The 18,875-nt window shown below is 45.7% G+C and overlaps 1 protein-coding gene across 2 annotated transcripts in view; it reads right to left on the bottom strand.

The window, feature by feature from the left end:
* Window positions 1–18,875, bottom strand: part of PCDH15 (protocadherin related 15) — a 97,047-nt gene that overhangs the window by 66,812 nt on the left and 11,360 nt on the right. For both annotated transcript variants that reach the window (XM_078597651.1, XM_078597652.1), the window contains exons 2-4: window positions 10,658–10,759; window positions 6,389–6,454; window positions 531–691 (exon numbers count right to left, since the gene is read on the bottom strand). In XM_078597651.1, the coding sequence (XP_078453777.1) occupies window positions 531–691; window positions 6,389–6,454; window positions 10,658–10,739 (309 nt within the window). In that variant the 5' untranslated portion in view covers window positions 10,740–10,759. The remainder of the gene's footprint in view (window positions 1–530; window positions 692–6,388; window positions 6,455–10,657; window positions 10,760–18,875) is intronic.

Raw genomic sequence — 18,875 nt, 5'->3', positions numbered from 1 at the left:
TCCCACTCACTTTTATAAATAACTCGGGCGATGTCATTAACCTGCGTGTGTTCCCTGACCATCTGTTCCTCTTTCATTCTCGTCAATGCCATTCCGAGCATGCACGTCGCCATGCTTCATCGGGCACTTTTAAGTCTTTGGGCACTTTTAAGTTTTTGGTCGATATTTTTAGCTGAACATCATGATTTTTGAACCATGTCAAAGCGGGCAGTGCGCACGATCTAAGATTTAATTAAAAGTATATAAACAGAAGCGTCGAGGCATCCGGCTGGGTGGCTCAACAGCAGAGCGAGCGTCTCATGGGCGGAAGGCTGCGAGTTTTAGGGGTTGATTCAGCCCATTGTGCCTTTGTGGTCGATAAAAGGAGTAACAATTTGTGGGAAAATCAACAGCGGTTGTCCTATAGAGACACTTGCCCCATCGTGTGCTTATTTGAGCAAGAAATCACTTAGAATCTTTTTTTACGGAGGCATATGTGTTTCTCTAAATAACCATTTTATTTGAGCGCTGTTCTGCGAGACGTTACTCACATCGCGATCGAAAATACGGCCAGCGGTGTTGAGGTAGAGTCGTTGTAAGGCCGGATCCAAGCGAACCCACTGGTTTTCGTTCAACAGCAGCGCGAGGCTGATGGTAGGACTAGGCCCAGACGATATGCCCTTGATGTGCATGCTGTCCACCAGGACAGTACCTGCAAATATAATACAATTAACCTTATACACACTTCTATTCGTGAAAATATTTCACCTGGAAAATCCCTCTAAATGGAACATCTCATTTGGAAGAAAGTCCAGTGTGACACATACACATAGCAGCCACGTAATGACACGAGCACACACGTTTAAAATCTATAATTGGATTTGAAGGCTTTGATTAATCGCAGTTGGGCTCCGCAAGCCACTGATCAATGTGTGAATCTTGTATAGTCCACACCTGTCAGGATGGGACCTTGATTCATGTTGCGTGAATTTCTCATGGTGGCAAGTTGGTAACTCCCTCGCTTGGAATGCGGGAGGACGTGGGTTCGATCCCGACGCTGACGCCTGTATATTTGTAGTTTGCGCATTCTCTCTGTGGTCGCGTGGATTTTTCTCCGGGTTAAACAATTTTTCCCTCCACGTTTAGAAACATGCGTTTAGAGTACTTGGCTGCGATAAATTTCCACGTGATGAGCCAATAATGAACCACAATATCTTGCTAATAATCATCAAGGAGCATAAACCATCATGCAAACTCTGGTCATCCTTGCAGCGGCTTTTTGCGAGCCATCGAATAGAGACGGCCATTGCTTCGCGCGCATTAAGATGCTGGAACCCTCTTTCTTCTAATATTAGGAAGCCACTGGAGCTATGCACTTTTAAATCTCGATAAACAAAAAACGTATTTCTTAAAAACTCATTTTTGTGTTTAGTTTGTTGTCCTTCTCCTGCACCTCTGATTTAAAAACAGTTGGCTACATACGGTGCGAAAGAAGTTCAACAAACATACACTTAGTTCACCTATCAATTGTGGCCAGGTCGCTTCTGGGCCTTACGTTTAAAATAAAAAAAATTGCTTAGTTTTAGTTTAGTTTATTGAATTCAGTATTTTGGATGATTTTCATAATAATTATAAAACACTGGCCGTGGTTCCGTCAGTGTTTGTGTGTGCCTCGTTCAGCTAAATTAATACATAAATTACGAACTAATATTATTTTGCACACGTTAAATACTAATTAACCGTTATACCACTGATTAACATCTTATGGTAGAGGCTCAAGCCACAATATTTAATAATTTATAAACATCAGGTAAATATTTGATGTTGTTTACCATGTTAATTTATACAATCAATTGCACATTGATAATAAATATGTACAGTTGCAGTATAAAACACAAGATAATCCGTTAGCATCATCATGTTTACAAATTCAACTAACAAAATAAACAATCAGATGATCCGCCTTCCACGTACAAAATGTAACAATTTTTACACATCCCATCATTCACACGGCCTTCTGGGAGTACATCGCCTCAGCAGCGTTGCTTCAACACAAGTACACTTTGGACCGGTTTAAACATTTAGTGTCTCATCAGCAGAGCCAGGCTTACCTGAACCGATGCTGTTGGATTGTTAGATGTTTATAGGCAAGAACCCTCTCATTGATATGGGTAATAATTCAACGCAAAACTGTATCATACGTTATACAAGACAATCATTAGCGTCTTAGGACATCTGAGCCATGCCCAAACGTCACGATCTCCCTCGAGTGTGAAAAGGAAATGATTAAATAAAACATGTTTCCATACATCCGTGCCTTTACTGGGCCAAGCAGAAGGGAGCGTTGTGTGGTGTGACGTTACAGCCCTGAGATCCCAGCGCCTGGTGACACAGCTGAGGTGCTGTGTGGTGTGATGTTACAGCACTGCTAGCGACGGACGGTGGTCACCGTGCTGTTAGTTTCATGTTCATTATTAATACATCTGGGGCATGGATCATATGTCGATAAGTCTAAGAAACTTAAAGTGGTTTAGTTATTCACCATCGCTGCACGCATGTGACATGGTATGAGGGATAAAATGTAGCTTGAAAGTCCTCATTATAAGTGGGACTATGTAATCGTTACGTGAATAAAGCGGCAAATTCATGTTCGGTTGAAAATACATGATGGTAATGTAGTATGGGTCTGGCCAAAAATAAAATGAAACTGTAAACATTTTAAAAGTGTAATTGTGTGTTATGATAACTTATATACGTTAGTGTCAAACGAGGACCCATATCTAAGAGAGAGGGTCCTTGTTGACAACATGTGGCAGTTCAATAGCAGTAATGGTTCAAGGAATCCTGACTCAAATTGCACAGGGTGAGGCTGTGATACAAAGATCAAGGGCGACAGTGTCTGGCATTGAGCTCAACCTGCAGAGGTTGCAATACCAAATTAATAACTAACGGGTCCGGCTCAGCAACTGTGACTATTCTCTGAATGTTCCAATCTTAGAAAGGACAGAACCTTTCTCCGAAGTGAGCCAAACCTAGAGGCAAAGACTTCGCCACTTGCGCATCCAGCCAGGGTAGTAACTTTCAATTTGTGTGAAGTGAGGGAGACATTTTTTGTTCTATTCAATTGATGAGCACAGGGCCCAAAGGCTCAACATGTCCAGTGGCCAGCAACAAACATAACTCTCAAAGTTGAAATAGACGAAGAGTTAAACACGTTTCTTGAACTGAGAAATTTGATGATAATAACAACTTGAGAAAAGAGGCGATGGGAGGCAATTCCAAAGTGGAGCAGTGCGAGGAAAGAACCAGAAAGAGCGGAGTCGTGACCTGCAGTGTGGTGAGTGGGTGAGTGTGTTGTTGCGACCTGCAGTGTGGTGAGTGAGTGAGTGGGTGAGTGCGTTGTTGCGACCTGCAGTGTGGTGAGTGAGTGAGTGGGTGAGTGCGTTGTTGCGACCTGCAGTGTGGTGAGTGAGTGAGTGGGTGAGTGAGTTGTTGCGACCTGCAGTGTGGTGAGTGAGTGGGTGGGTGAGTGAGTTGCTGTGACCTGCAGTGTGGTGAGTGAGTGAGTGGGTGAGTGCGTTGTTGCGACCTGCAGTGTGGTGAGTGAGTGGGTGAGTGAGTGCGTTGTTGTGACCTGCAGTGTACTGAGTGGGTGAGTGAGTGAGTGAGTTGTTGCGACCTGCAGTGTGGTGAGTGAGTGGGTGGGTGAGTGAGTTGCTGTGACCTGCAGTGTACTGAGTGGGTGAGTGAGTGCGTTGTTGTGACCTGCAGTGTGGTGAGTGGGTGGGTGAGTGTGTTGTTGTGACCTTGTGTGAGGAGCTCACAAATCCTTGAAAGATTTGGATAAAGTCCCATCGGTGAGCTCCTCCGACAGGCAAGACTGCGTTGGCTGGGTCATGTAGCCCGCATGCCCAGCCACCGCATGCCCAAACAGCTTTTGTTCGGCCGGATCGAGGGGGCTAAATGGACGCGGCACGGGCACGTCTGAGATGGAGTGATGTGGTACAGGAGAATGTGGAGCTGAGTGGACTTGCTGATGACTGGTCGGCCTCTATGGAGGAGGCTCGTAAAGGACTCGACTGGGTAGTTGGAGGCAGTCGCTCTCCAACAACAACGGAGGGCGGAAGAGTGATACTCACAACAATGAGCGGAGCGCCGGGTGTCTAAAGCACAGCAAGTTGTCAAAGTAGGGGGCACAGGTGGTGCATCAGCCAGTCATCTCAGTCAATCGACCCGTGGCAACTGGGTCTGTCCCATGATCTCGTGCCAGCGGGCGTTCGACACTTCACGTGGCCTCAACGTGCACATAGCCTGGCACGAGCGTCGTGGTGACGTCACCGCCACTTAGTGGCGAATGGTGGTTGTTGTTGCTGTTGTGACCTGCAGTGTGGTGAGTAAGTGGGTGGGTGAGTGTGTTGTTGTGACCTGCAGTGTGGTGAGTGGGTGAGTGAGTGCGTTGTTGTGACCTGCAGTGTGATGTGTGAGTGAGTGCGTTGTTGTGACCTGCAGTGTGGTGGGTTAGTGGGTGAGTGAGTGTGTTGTTGTGACCTGCAGTGTGGTGAGTGAGTGATTGGGTGACTGATGGATGAGACGAAACAGCCAGTATCTTGTAGACTAAATCCTCAACGTGGGTGGACAAATCAATGAGTTAATGGGAACAGTTACCATTGTAGCAGCTAAAGAAGAGTGATAAGGAGATGACTGGCCACCAGTGACTGAGTGACTGAAGTGAATCAATGAGGGCTGGATCCTCAGGTCAACCCTGACTGCTGCTTGACTCTGGAATCTCTTAACGTGCAGTGAGGTCGGAACTTGGTGGCTCCACCCGAGATCTGACAACAGGATTCAAACTTTGGCCGAATTTGTGCGTTGTATGGTAGCAGTAATAATTTTTCAGAGTGAAAGGTGGAGGATTGGAGGTAGAAGATTGATAGCACTATGTAACACAATTTTTGTTCCTGGGTAGTAAGTGTTATTTCGTAATTGCTTATGCCTAAAAAGTATACGAAAATTACTCTTTGGTTCTTTCGGTAAAGTCACGTAGAAATAAAATAAAATATATAATAGAATACGACGTTTTGATTGGAACACAAGCAACCGTCATCGGGTGTGAATGAATGCAAGCTCTGAGAGAGACACACACACAGAGAGAGACAAACACAGACACGGAGAGAGACACATACACAGAGAGAGACAAACATACAGAAAGAGACACACAAAGAGTAAACTTAGCTATTTTCCCCCACACAAACTTTGCTTTTGTGTTCAGGACAGTGATATGTTGAAACAGCTTTGTCGCAGTGGTTCGTGGCTTCCTGGGCAATCGCAAGGTCGAAAACTATGTAAAGCTGTTTGAGACTGTTGAAGAACTACAGCACAATGGGCTATAGGATGTCCCTCAAAGTCCATATCCTAGATGCTCATCTTGATAAATTAAGGAGAACATGGGAGCGTACTCGGAGGAGCAAGGCGAGCGCTTCCACCAGCATATACTGGACACTGGACTTTGAACGCCGCTACCAAGGACAGTATAACGAGAACATGATCGGAGACTGCATTTTGGGGCTGATTCGTGAAAGTGATTTACAGTATAATCGTAAATTTCGAAAAACTACTCACTTCGAAATCTTTTGCAGTCATTTTTTTATTACTTTAGTATATATACAAGTTAATTTTGATTAATATGTTTTTTTTTCTGACTTTATGTGAACGAAAAGACACAAATTCGCCAGTTTTTTCATTGAAAATAGGTAAATTTCAAAGTATCACTGTCCTGGTCACAAAAGCAAAGTTTGGGAAGAATAATAGCTATTTTCTGTACTTTTGAGACGTAAGCAATTAGGAAATAACTATCTTCTTTTGAATCTTTCGTGACTGCAGGAATCCATACTCTTTGGTTCTTTCAGTAAAGTCACGTAGATAGAAAATCAATAGATCACGACGTTTCAATCGCAACACAAGCAACCGTCATCAGGAAAACTGCTGACACAAGAGAAAAGAGCTCTTTCTTCTGCTGTCTTTCCAACAGACCTGTTCTTCACCTGAGGACGGCTGCTTGCGTTGTGGCCGAAACGTCGTGAGAATTGTATTTTATAATGTTTTATTTTTATGATTTTATTATTTCCCTTCTACGTGACTTTACCGTAAGAACCAAGAAGATGAATCCCTGCAGTCACGAAAGCTTTAAATCGAAATTTAACAGTGTAGTTTACCTATGGATTAGAATACTCATTGTTCAATACGATGGCAGGACCTGTGGAGTTAGCAGTGTGTTCCGCAGTGGAAGTGTTGAGTTTGTTGTCCTTCCCCCGCACCTCCGATTAGCACGGTTGGCTACATATGGTGCGAAATAAGTTCGGCATACATACATTGTCGAATATAACTCGGAGTATCTTAGCCGCATGCTCACCATCGGGGCTTTCCTCGTCTATGGTCACGATGGTTACCGGGGGTCCAGGACGATCGAGGCGACAATCTGAAAGAGAGCCACAAATCTGCATTGAAGCACAAAGCATTCCCTACGCGATCGAACGCGGCAACATGCAACTGCTTAGCACGTCTTAATCGTGTTTCTGAAGCTATGGTGTCACGGAAGCGACCTTAACTACGCGACTCCAATCCAAGAACACAATAACAACGGGGCAAGCATAAGCAGGCGAGGCATACGAATGCAAAGACACTGGGGAGCGTCAAGCGAGTCTACATTCAAGTTTGCGGCGATACCACTATGGATACAGAGGACAGCGGGGAAAGGGCCAGCGATGAAACACACGGTGAATATCAATGTCTCGGGAAGCTGGAGCGACTGGGTTTGCTTGTCGAAGGAAAGACAGCGGGGTTCATAGGGCCAATGCAGGACACAGTCGCGGTGTGAAACAGCTGGCAGTGATCTAGCACCAGCTTACCCTCGTAGAGTTGAGCTAGTGGAAAAGGAGGCAGTGTGCCGGAGGTGTGAAGAAGACGAGGAGGAGAGGACATAACAGGAAAGGAAGAGAATAAGCAGCTGGCAAGAGCAACGCAACCTTTACCAGACCAGACCTTCCATGCAAGAAATACTTTAAAATAAGATCACATTGTTCTGCAGGATATCTGAAAAGATGGCACAGAGTATAGGAAGCAGGTGTTGTAGTGAAACTCATCTGTGGTGATGTGCGAATAGGTGCGAATACAATGTGGACAGCAGGAATTCGCCACCACGTCTGGTGTGCACTTAGCACCCGTCAGCAATGACTTCAGGCAGTCACTCATATCCACTGATAAATGTCACTATCGCTGTCATCGTCGTAAACAGCGGACACCATCACTATCACCTGCATCACCATGAGACGCGGCCTATCCCTGGTGGGTGAACCTCTTCCTGTGCTGTCCACTATCCCTCGCAGCACTATGAAACCACAATCCATGTCTCTCTGGCACACTCAACTATCCCCCATTAGCTCCATCTCCACGGCGATTGTCCTCTCGGGCGCGTTCTCTTCTTTGGCTGAAAATCCATCATCAGCATCATCCATGCGCAGATCACCAAGTTGATGCCGCTGGAAATTTTGGCCCAGGCACCCCACACTACTGTTTGTTGTTCAACGGGCAGAAATCGAACTTCAGCCTCCGGGTTCGTAGCGCAGCATACGAGCCACTTCGCTCTCCACGTTGCACGGACAACCGCAACAACAGCCGATGCTCACACGGCGATGAAACCGCGGCGCTCGTGCCAGGCTAGGTGCACCGAGGCCACGTGAAATGTGGAAGGCTCTCTGGCAGGTGTTACGCGCGCGTGTGAATGCGCGCGCACGCGCAGGTGACGGTCCCTGGAGCGTCCGTGTAAGCTGGGCCAGAGGTTGCAGCGAGGCCCTCCCCTCTCTGGCACCATTTTCAGAAGTGATGGCGAGAACCGCTATTGCTGTTACTTAATTAAATCACATTAACTACGTACATGTGCGTTACATAGATTTTGATCGTTAGTACGCCGAAATGCGAATATGTGACGAAAAGGCCTGTTATAACTGGAACGTATATTCTTAAAATATATTATTATTATTATTCTCTATGCAATGCAAAAAAAATCATCAATTATATCACTTTAATGCACAATTATTATCGCCAAATATGCTATTATGAATCCGACATGTTACATTAACGTGCAATTTATTTCTATAATTCAAATATGCAAATGTGATATGTTACTGTTGTGGGGTATTCATTATTGTTTTATTGTCATTACATTACTGTTACAGTTTTGATATATCGTGTAAGAATGTTATTTCTACATTACACGCAGCTTGATCCGGGCCTCGCCACCACCGTCGTAAATGTTCTCAATGATCGTGAGCAGCGGCTCGGGGAGCACGAGTGCGTGAAGGGCAACCCCACCAGCCCCGGCCCTTTTAATGGCGTCGCGGGCCCTGACAACAAGCAGCAGAGACGCAAGTCCCATTTACATTTCCTAAACCTTTACTGGAGCGGACGGACAAAGAATATGGTGCGTGTGTAGGACTGCCCCAGCCTGAAACCACACTGAGGCTCCGCAAGCTTCTCCTCAGCTTGCCTTGGCAAGACAGTGTTGAATAATCCTTGCCAGGACCTTTCCCGACCTCACACTGAAGAGGAAAATGCTGACAATGTATGTGTGTTCTGATTGAAGGAAAGACAAAGATCCCCAATACAGCCTTAACAGATTGTTGGGGCAAGTGCCGTTAGCTCGCATCTATGAAGGACGGCACGGCACACGAGAGGGCGGTGTTACTAGCACTACGCCCGACCACCTTTGTCTCCCCAGTGGTGAGGTTTACACACCGCAGCAGGTACTCATTTATGGATGAGTCAGCCTAGGGGAGGCCCAGGACTCGTTAATATATTTGTCATTGATGTTGGCCACAAACAAACACCCATACACATGCAGTTTTAAGTACTGAGGTGGGACATTGGGACAGACACTGAACCATTCAAATACTTAGTCAATGGAGAAGCTTCTGTACATGCATCATTATTGTTAGTAGGAAGTGAGAATGTGAAGACAGAAGATGTGATGTGGTTTGAGATACTATAGACATCAGGTGGTGACTGCAAGAAACTGTGGGATGTTACAGAAGGAAGCTCTGGAGGGGTGTGATGGTATCAATAACGGCGTGATTATATCTTGGCTTAATGTGGCCTCTGTACAGGTAAGGATAATCTGTTGGCCTCTGACCACTACCAACGCGACAATTAACGCCATGTCAGGAAAGGTTCAAGGTTGCCACCTATTCCACTGTAAATCAAACCTGGGCACATTTCTCAGCCCAGGTTCATCAACACTGTGTAGTTCCACGTAATAAAGTTCAACACAGTACTAACACCAGATTATCAATACAAATCAATTCCTGCCATCCGAAAACGGATGCCAGTTCCCAGGCAGGTGGCAACCCTCTGAACGTCTTGACCTTTACCCTGACGAAACTATTGCATACGTCTGAAGCATTACAGTGCTTGAACAATGATGGCTGGTGGCTGCGCACATCTCTAATCCAGCGCTGTGGAGGCAGTAGGGGATGGTGGATCATGCACATGTCGTGAAACTCCCTACCCGTGGGCAACAAGGTCGCCATGTCTTGACTTTCAGGGTATGGCAGTACAGCAAATTGATTCATTTCCATCGGGTCGGAGATTGTTACCCCCCACTCGTGCACGTGGGTTTCCTCCAGGAGCCCAGTTTCTCTCACATCGCACAACATCTATGACTGTCGTTGGCCAAATATCCCAATAAAGGCCCACAGAGCTTGGGCAACTGTTGGCACTGGTTCTGGACCGTTTCTGTTATTTCCCACGCCTCCGTGCAAAAACATTGCATGTTAAAAATTCTACAGCAGCGTTTGGAGATGCAACTTGCATGACAGACTCGATATACAATTTAAAAACACCATTACCTTTGTCAATTCGGACTGTTGACAAGATGTGTACTGGCTTTGTGAGTTTTATTATTATTACCTGGATGGGGAAAAGCGAAAACCAAACATTTCCCCAGTTCCTAAAGTTAGGCCTCATGAGAGAGTGACCCTTGGCCAAGAAAAATAGTGCTGACTCGTGGAGAAATATTGCTTACAGCAGAGGTTTCCAAACAGCAAACAACACGAGAGTTTGCTTCAATATTTAATCACCGCACACGACAAGGGTAGTCAACTGAACGCTGCACACCGACCGTTGAGCGCAGGTCACGTGTACCCGGACTGCAGAGCTGCTTCTGCTGCTACTGCTGTGGTTCACGAGCAGGTCCCAAGCTACTGTCAGTCTACATGTTTCTCTAATCCTACTGCCTGTATTATTTTTCATCTCACGTACATTGCGACCTCTCCCTCTGCGTTTCGCTTCCACGTCACTCGAACTCCGGTCATCCTCGCGGCAGCTTTTGGCTGGCCATCGAACAAAGATGGTCACTTTAAGATGCACTTCTGCGGGCGGCCGGTCGGAATGCTCTTCCTTCCAATATTAGGAAATCACTGGAATTATTTACTTTTAAATCTAGATTGAAAACTAATTTCTTTAGAACTGCTTTTATTGCTTAGTTTGTTGTCCTTCCTCCGCACCTCCAATTAGCACGGTTGGCTATGTACGGTGCAAAAGAGGTTAAACATACATACACATCAAAACAAGTTTGTAAATCATTATAAAATAACGAGAGTAGTTGAGCGCGCATGGGACATCTTACCATCTTGACTCTGTGCGAGTTTTAGGCGGAGGTAAATGAAGTAACACAATAACCAGATCGTTGTTGGCTGCAGCAGGAGCATGGTGTGGGTTCACATGCAGCCTGCAACACAAAATACAAAACCACACGCACATACAGGGGAGCATTATTACAGCAATCCTCGAATAATAGCAATCTTTACATTCACATGGTGTTGCTAATATGCCTCAGCAACTCACGAACATTCGATGGGGACCCCCCATGGCAGCTGTCTCTGTGTGGCACAAGGTGACTGAGCACCGGCATGCTAGTGGGCTTGAGATTGCTGCCGATAGGGGGGTGATGATTGCTGCCGTGTTTCAAACTGAGTAATTTGCAGATCACATTTCAAATTTGGGCCATGATGCCAGTACACAATGACCTACTATTTTGAATGACGCCACAGGATCTTCAATTTCCACTGTGAAGCAGATGGCACATATATTACGGTGAATACAAACCGCAAACCCTGCAACAAATGCTAAATGCGCTGCCGCTAGGCGAAGCGACCTCCACTTACGGAGGCCAACATAAACGGGTGTAGAGGAGATTGAATCTCCCTCGTCTGGTGTGCAGGAGGTCATGGATTCAACCCCCACCCTGGCGATGCCTGTATTTGTGGAATCTGCGTGATCTTCTCGCGGTCGCGTAGATTTCTCTCCGTGTACTTCGGATTTGCCCTCCACGTTTAGAAACATGCCGTTAGATTATTTGGCTGCTACCATAAATTCCCACGTGATAAGCCACTTCAACGAGCTATCATGTGTGGCCAGGTCACCTCTCAAATAAAGATAATGGCTCAGTGGGCTTTACCTGCTGAAATAACATAGTCAGCTAGTAAGCTAGGAATCATGTGTCCACAATTACAATTTACATATTTTATAAAGTTTAAAAGGTAACAGCAACCACAGGTGCTGCACAGATGTGACCATTTACACAACGTGCAGTTCAAGCAAGTAACAAGTTGGCAGTTCTACTAAATATACAATAATAACATATTAACATATGAGATGAAAGATGCTGCCATATGGCGACACCAGGTAAACGCTCACATTGAATCCTCATGCCTCGAGCGCACCACCCGTGGTGCAGAGAAGATAAAATGCAGTGCATGACATTCCCGGCTAAAAATAAAACGGAGGAATTCATCCGCCTCTGTTGTCACCTGGATACGGATCCTCGTGCATCTCATCTCTTCTGCAGAGATCCATAGGAGAGATAATCCAAAGAGCTCAACACTTCACAAGATGCGTAAAGGTTTCAAGCCGGTGCTTTCAGATACTGTAATAAGCATACTGTACTCATTTAATCAGGAAAGCCACAATAAGTTCCAAACACTCTTCTTTAAGAGGGTCAGGCTACATTGGGATGTTTGGCCTACACATAGTATGTTTTAACTGCGGGAGGAAGCGAAATAACCCAGAGGAAACCCATGCAGAACAGGGAGAAAATATACAAACTCCACAAAGAGAAAGGTGATAATGATATGTTGGCGTTTTGGCAGAGGACAAGAAAATCCTGAACAGCAGACACACGCTAAATGTTCCCTGGGTCTGCCCTTGTAAATGCGTCTGTTAAAACTGAGCCACGTGCTGTAGGTCACCTTGAATGGTTGCTCGTCTGTTCCTTGGACTCTTGATAACGGCAATTATTTCATGAAATGCTCCGTCATGTGTATGTGTGTGCGTTTGTCAGCAAAACGAGAGGCAATATCAGAAGTTGATTTCTTATGCGTGTACCAGTCAGCAATTTTACAAGGCCATATTTCCCTCAATAATTTTATGGCCAAAACCATTTTAGTAACTCTATTTTAGTAACTCTATTGACAGAAATTATAAAATGCCTCGTGTACATCGATACGCATGTAGGTTTGCTTTTCCATGGGCATTCAGGATGAATTAGAATCTCATTACAAATTGATAGAAACACCACAATGGAGCCATCCACCTCCAAACGCTGGCAAAAGTATTTCGATTAGTGTCCCGTATTCCGCCTTACTTCTGAGACTTGTATGGGTGTATTCAATTATAACGAGATCGAGAAATTAACGTAAATACAGGGCCTTGTTAATCATATTAATTCCAAGTCCTTCCCCCGCGTGTTTTTATCCCCCCTTCACCAGAAACCATCGGCGCGTTGCACCGGGCTTGCGTGCTTACCACAAAAAAAATTAAATCATAATAATAATCCCGACTTGTAACGCGGTGCCGCACAGAATTGCCTCACTCTCGACAAGAGAGAATGACTCAGAAGGCACGAGGAGGAAGCACAGATGAGCTGGCAGGCAGCGACACGGTGAGACGGCGCCAGAAATTGCCCAAGCTTGCGGCCCTCTATACTTTAAGATGTTTCAACCAATTAGTGAATGTCCATTCATGCAGGAGGAAACCGGAGTGCCTGGAGAAAGCGCGCATATGTGAGGGGGCAACACTCTATCCCGCACTGATGGAACGGATAGATTATAGAGTTGAAGTTTTCTTTGAAGTTACTTAAGCGGTTGTTCTTTCGCTGTTTGTCCCCACCTGAAGACGGACGCTTATGTTGTGCCCGAAACGTCGTGATTTAATTTAGTTGTTTTCATTTTTATTTAATTTATTTTTTATTTTTTGCCTACGTGACTTTACCGAAAAAAAAAGTATGGAACGGATAGAGTCCAAATTCGCTTTATTGCCTTTTACTGGAAAACCAGGATAGGGCACCTCCTCGCCACCCACGGGAAGGGAGTTTCACACCATTTGTGGGACCCACCAACCCTCACTGCCTCCACAGCGCTGGATTACAGGCTTGCATAGCCACCACTGCCGGGCGTTAATGCTGATAGCTTTGCATTGACAACAGCACTGGGATAGCAGTACCGGATATCAGTGGTGTCCTTTCAACATTCGAGTACTGCAGTGCATTTATTCAGACGGGGAGAGCTCTTGAATCGGTCGGCTTTCTAGAAAAAATATTCCGTACCAGACCCAGACAACAACAAAGTACAACAGAAGTGTAGTGTTAGGTGGTATCAACATTGCACGGTCAATCCACTGCTGGATGAGGGCCACCCCAAACTGCCGCCACTTCTCACAATATTGCGATGCAACAATCCATCCGGCAGCTGCGTATTAACTGATTCCATCGCTCCATCTCCTCCACGAATGCTGCTCTCTACGACGAGTTCCATCCCTGAGTTGCCACTCCGTTATTAACCTTGACCATCGGCCGTCATTCCTTCCAGTGAAGTGTCCTGCCCAAGCCTTCGACGACTTTTATTAAGAGTTTGGATGGTGTCACTCACCTGTTCTCTAATCCGTGTGTTCCTCTTTGTTAATGTAATTCCTAGGGTGCATATATTCATGCTGCTTTGTGCTTTTTCAGTTTTTGTCCTCTGTTTTTCGTAAACGACCACGTTGTTTCTGAACCCCGTCTCACAGCTAGCAGTGCACGCTGATAAACATCTTACTTCAATAGACGCGACATTTTTTCACGTCACTTCTGTGTGGTTTAACAGGAACACAAAATATTACTGTTTCCGTGAGAGATGGAGGCAGCTTTGGGAGGCTTTTATCCAGCAGTTGGTGGCGAACGGTTAAATGTTGTTCAAGTCAGAAAATGAATCCATCATTAATTTTTTTCATTTTATTATTACGTGTTTCTGTTTGAGTAGAAAACAACAAGCCCGCCACGCTTAAAATAAAATCACTCCCATCACGGCATCGCACACATTTTTGGAGGAATTGGCCCGCATAACTCTTAAGCCTTGAACTTTTAGCGATTGGAGGGGGTTTTAGTCACCCTCCAAAAAGACCCAAAAACCTCAATCACGCGGATCTTAGGATCATCGCACGGGGCTTCTGGGAGGAGTTGCTGCAAACTGCGGTGGTGCCGCAAGTTTTAGTTTTCACGGATTACTGGAGCACGGATTATAATGAGGGTTTTATTGTGCTTTGCAACAAGGCATTTGTTTCTCCGTGAACCCATGACTATATTGCTCAAGTAACAATGGTAGTAACACAGTATTGTGCAATTGGTTAGGGCTAGCCCATCGGAGCAACAAAAACACAGGGCCAATCTGATAGCTAAGCATTGGATCCATGTCCGATTGGGTCCAATGTAATTTGGGTCACATCAGAGGTGAACCTACACAAGCCTAATAAAATCAAACGGTTTCACTGAAAAACCAGCTGTCATCATTCAGCGACGCAACGCAGGGCTGCGAATGATGTATTAATATGAATCAATAAAGTGTCCCTCTTGTTCAAAGGAGAGTAGTGGGTGGGGAGTGTGACGCGCGCCTCTTCACCATTCCCATGGCATGCTCACTTCCTGCTAAGTGCTGCACTTTGATGCGCATGTGGAGATGATAGGATGAGTCGTATAATCGACCAGGGTTTGAACTTGCGACTTTCCAATGGTCAGACAAGTTCTGAACAGTACCATTAACCATCACCAAACACTAAACTGTATAAATAACTAAAGCTCAAGTTTTTTTTTAGCTTTAACAATAAATTGCTGAACAAAATCCAAAAGACCCCAAACGTCCAATGGCCAGCAACAAAACAGCACCATCAGAGTTATAATAGATAAGCATTAACACGTGTTTTTAATTTGGCAAGGTAAGAAATTGAGAAGAGAGACGATGATGGGAGGGGGGAATTCCAAAGTGGAGCAGTGGCAAGGGAAAAAGCAGAAAGAGAATGTTGCGACCTGCAGTGTGGTGAATGTGTGAGTGAGCGAGTGGGTGAGCGAGTGGGTGAGGGAGTGAATGGGTTGGTGAGTGCGTGGTGAATGTGTTGTTGCGACCTGCAGTGTGGTGAATGTGTGAGTGAGCGAGTGGGTGAGCGAGTGGGTGGGTGAGGGAATGAATGGGTTGGTGAGTGGGTGGTGAATGTGTTGTTGTGACCTGCAGTGTGGTGAATGTGTGAGTGAGCGAGTGGGTGAGCGAGTGGGTGAGGGAGTGAATGGGTTGGTGAGTGCGTGGTGAATGTGTTGTTGCGACCTGCAGTGTGGTGAATGTGTGAGTGAGCGAGTGGGTGAGCGAGTGGGTGGGTGAGGGAATGAATGGGTTGGTGAGTGGGTGGTGAATGTGTTGTTGTGACCTGCAGTGTGGTGAATGTGTGAGTGAGCGAGTGGGTGAGCGAGTGGGTGAGGGAGTGAATGGGTTGGTGAGTGGGTGGTGAATGTGTTGTTGTGACCTGCAGTGTGGTGAATGTGTGAGTAAGCGAGTGGGTGAGCGAGTGGGTGAGGGAGTGAATGGGTTGGTGAGTGGGTGGTGAATGTGTTGTTGTGACCTGCAGTGTGGTGAATGTGTGAGTGAGCGAGTGGGTGAGCGAGTGGGTGAGGGAGTGAATGGGTTGGTGAGTGGGTGGTGAATGTGTTGTTGTGACCTGCAGTGTGGTGAATGTGTGAGTGAGCGAGTGGGTGAGCGAGTGGGTGAACGAGTGAATGGGTTGGTGAGTGGGTGGTGAATGTGTTGTTGTGACCTGCAGTGTGGTGAATGTGTGAGTGAGCGAGTGGGTGAGCGAGTGGGTGAGCGAGTGAATGGGTTGGTGAGTGGGTGGTGAATGTGTTGTTGCGACCTGCAGTGTGGTGAATGTGTGAGTGAGCGAGTGGGTGAGCGAGTGGGTGAGGGAGTGAATGGGTTGGTGAGTGGGTGGTGAATGTGTTGTTGTGACCTGCAGTGTGGTGAATGTGTGAGTGAGCGAGTGGGTGAGCGAGTGGGTGAGGGAGTGAATGGGTTGGTGAGTGGGTGGTGAATGTGTTGTTGTGACCTGCAGTGTGGTGAATGTGTGAGTGAGCGAGTGGGTGAGCGAGTGGGTGAGGGAGTGAATGGGTTGGTGAGTGGGTGGTGAATGTGTTGTTGTGACCTGCAGTGTGGTGAATGTGTGAGTGAGCGAGTGGGTGAGCGAGTGGGTGAGGGAGTGAATGGGTTGGTGAGTGGGTGGTGAATGTGTTGTTGTGACCTGCAGTGTGGTGAATGTGTGAGTGAGCGAGTGGGTGAGCGAGTGGGTGAGGGAGTGAATGGGTTGGTGAGTGGGTGGTGAATGTGTTGTTGCGACCTGCAGTGTGGTGAATGTGTGAGTGAGCGAGTGGGTGAGCGAGTGGGTGAGGGAGTGAATGGGTTGGTGAGTGGGTGGTGAATGTGTTGTTGTGACCTGCAGTGTGGTGGTTGAACATCGTATGGATCAGTGTCTGGTAAACAGAGTCATCAACATGGGGGCAACCTACACTTAACTTTGTTGACCTCTTAACATGTGGCCCAGCATCCCGTGTAAAAGCACTGCCACTGCATTGTTTCTGTACTGCAATGTAGTTGCACATTGCCGAGCCATAACAAGCAATTCACTGGCCAAGGGCCCGATTATTGTAGCCATTCTGTTCGTCGTTATACCACGCTTTGGCGGAATAACAGTCGTATTCATGGAAATAAGGATTCGCTCTACTTTCTGAAATTCAAGTCTGGCCAATCTTCGCAACATGCACCAATTGTTATGGCTCAGAGTTGGCGGTGTGAGTGAGTGAGTGTCCACCTGCCTCGTAGACAGTGAGCGGCTCGCAATCAGAAGATTACGAGTTTAAATCCTGGTTGGGGTTGAATCAACCCATAATTCCTCTGGGGTCGATAAATTGACGACCATTTTGAGGGGAATTCAACAGTGATTGGATATACATGTCTTGCCCAAAGGAATACAGTTTTTCCACCAAATGTTTAAGGTTGTAATTGGGACATTAGCACTGTCTCAAGAAATCACTTAAACTTTTGGACTCTGAATGCAGAAATGCTTTCCACATATGGATAAATATTCCACCGTCGTGCAATGTGGCCTGGTTGTACCTCCACTCCACTCTTGTTTTGCAGCATCAACACACGAGAGTGGTGGAATCTTGCAGAATGGAGGACTGCAAACGTAGGGAAATGACAGTGCTAATGACTAAAATGATGTTGATGCGGATGAAGAGCATTATAATAACGGCATTGCTATTACCACTGCCACTGTTGCGGACAGTGATGGACATGCGGAGGAGGTAGTGTTCCCAAATGAGTCTCACCGAGTCCTAGACTCGCTTTAAGTGCTTTGTATTTTGGAGGGAAACTGGAGTACCCAGAGGAAACCCACCTTCAAAGTAGATATCACTCAAGCGTCCACACTATTTCTGCACTTGCCAGAAGCCATGCGAATTTCGAGTGTATTTTGTGTAACCGGGTGAGAACTCAAAAGAGATAGGATGAGACTCATTTGCGACAGTGACCTGGCTCACCAAACATGACCAAAAGAACCAACGTGAAAGAAAAGTGCAACAATTAAGTAAATTAAAATCACAGCAAAGACGCCTGCATCAAAAAATAAATGGAAAACAGTGCACATCGATAAGTAAAATAAACGTTCTTAAATATTAAATAAAATGTATTCCCTTTAACAAAAGCTAGTTCAGACAAATATATATTTTTAAATCGTTCAAATTAAAATAAACTTATAGATACATTTAAAAATCTACTTATAGAAACATAAAAATATGTGTAGGGTGATTAACTAACGAGCAGGTAGACAATGATAGTTGTCAAATACCACCCATGACCTACCGTTATTGTTGTGGTGGACTAGCGTATTATTCCGCTCGCCATCGCTGAACCGTTTAAGCGGAGGTTACACGCACCGCAGTCTGCTTATTTATATTAATTTATATTGCCACTATTTAGCTCATTACGATGGTCCATCACTAAGCACTCATGACAAATTCACCACACGTTTTTGCTCTTGTGCACCACTGCCAAAGCAGTCCCTTTTGTGTTTAATTATTTGCGTAACATTGATAACCAAAATTGTATAACAATAGCTGTGAAAAAAATGCAAAGGACAGAAAATCAATCACGTCTTCTATATTTGTGGAGAAGGCTTTCAGTCGTGCCATATTAAACTCAATTCTGCAGATATCCAAAGTTCAATTTCTGTGATTGGTCTGGCAGATATTCCCAGGATAATAGGGCTTAAGTGTCCTCAAATTAGAAATGCATTGCAGTGATTCTCGTGTGTATATGCTACAGACATTTCTCAATGTGCAACACAGAACGGTGTGGGGTAGAGGCAGAGAGGTTACCATAATGCACCGTGAGCGCGGTTACTCGAGTTTGATTCCTGGCCATTGCTAACATCATTGGCAAGTGACATCCACACTGATCCTGGGAGGATTGTCCTCGCTTTCACCAACCTTGATGGAC

This window comes from Lampetra planeri, chromosome 9, assembly GCF_965212315.1.
Source record: "Lampetra planeri chromosome 9, kcLamPlan1.2.h2, whole genome shotgun sequence".
Classification (NCBI taxonomy): domain Eukaryota; kingdom Metazoa; phylum Chordata; class Hyperoartia; order Petromyzontiformes; family Petromyzontidae; genus Lampetra; species Lampetra planeri.
The sequence above is the reverse complement of the archived record's forward strand: the minus strand, read 5'-3'. Positions and strand labels throughout refer to the sequence as shown.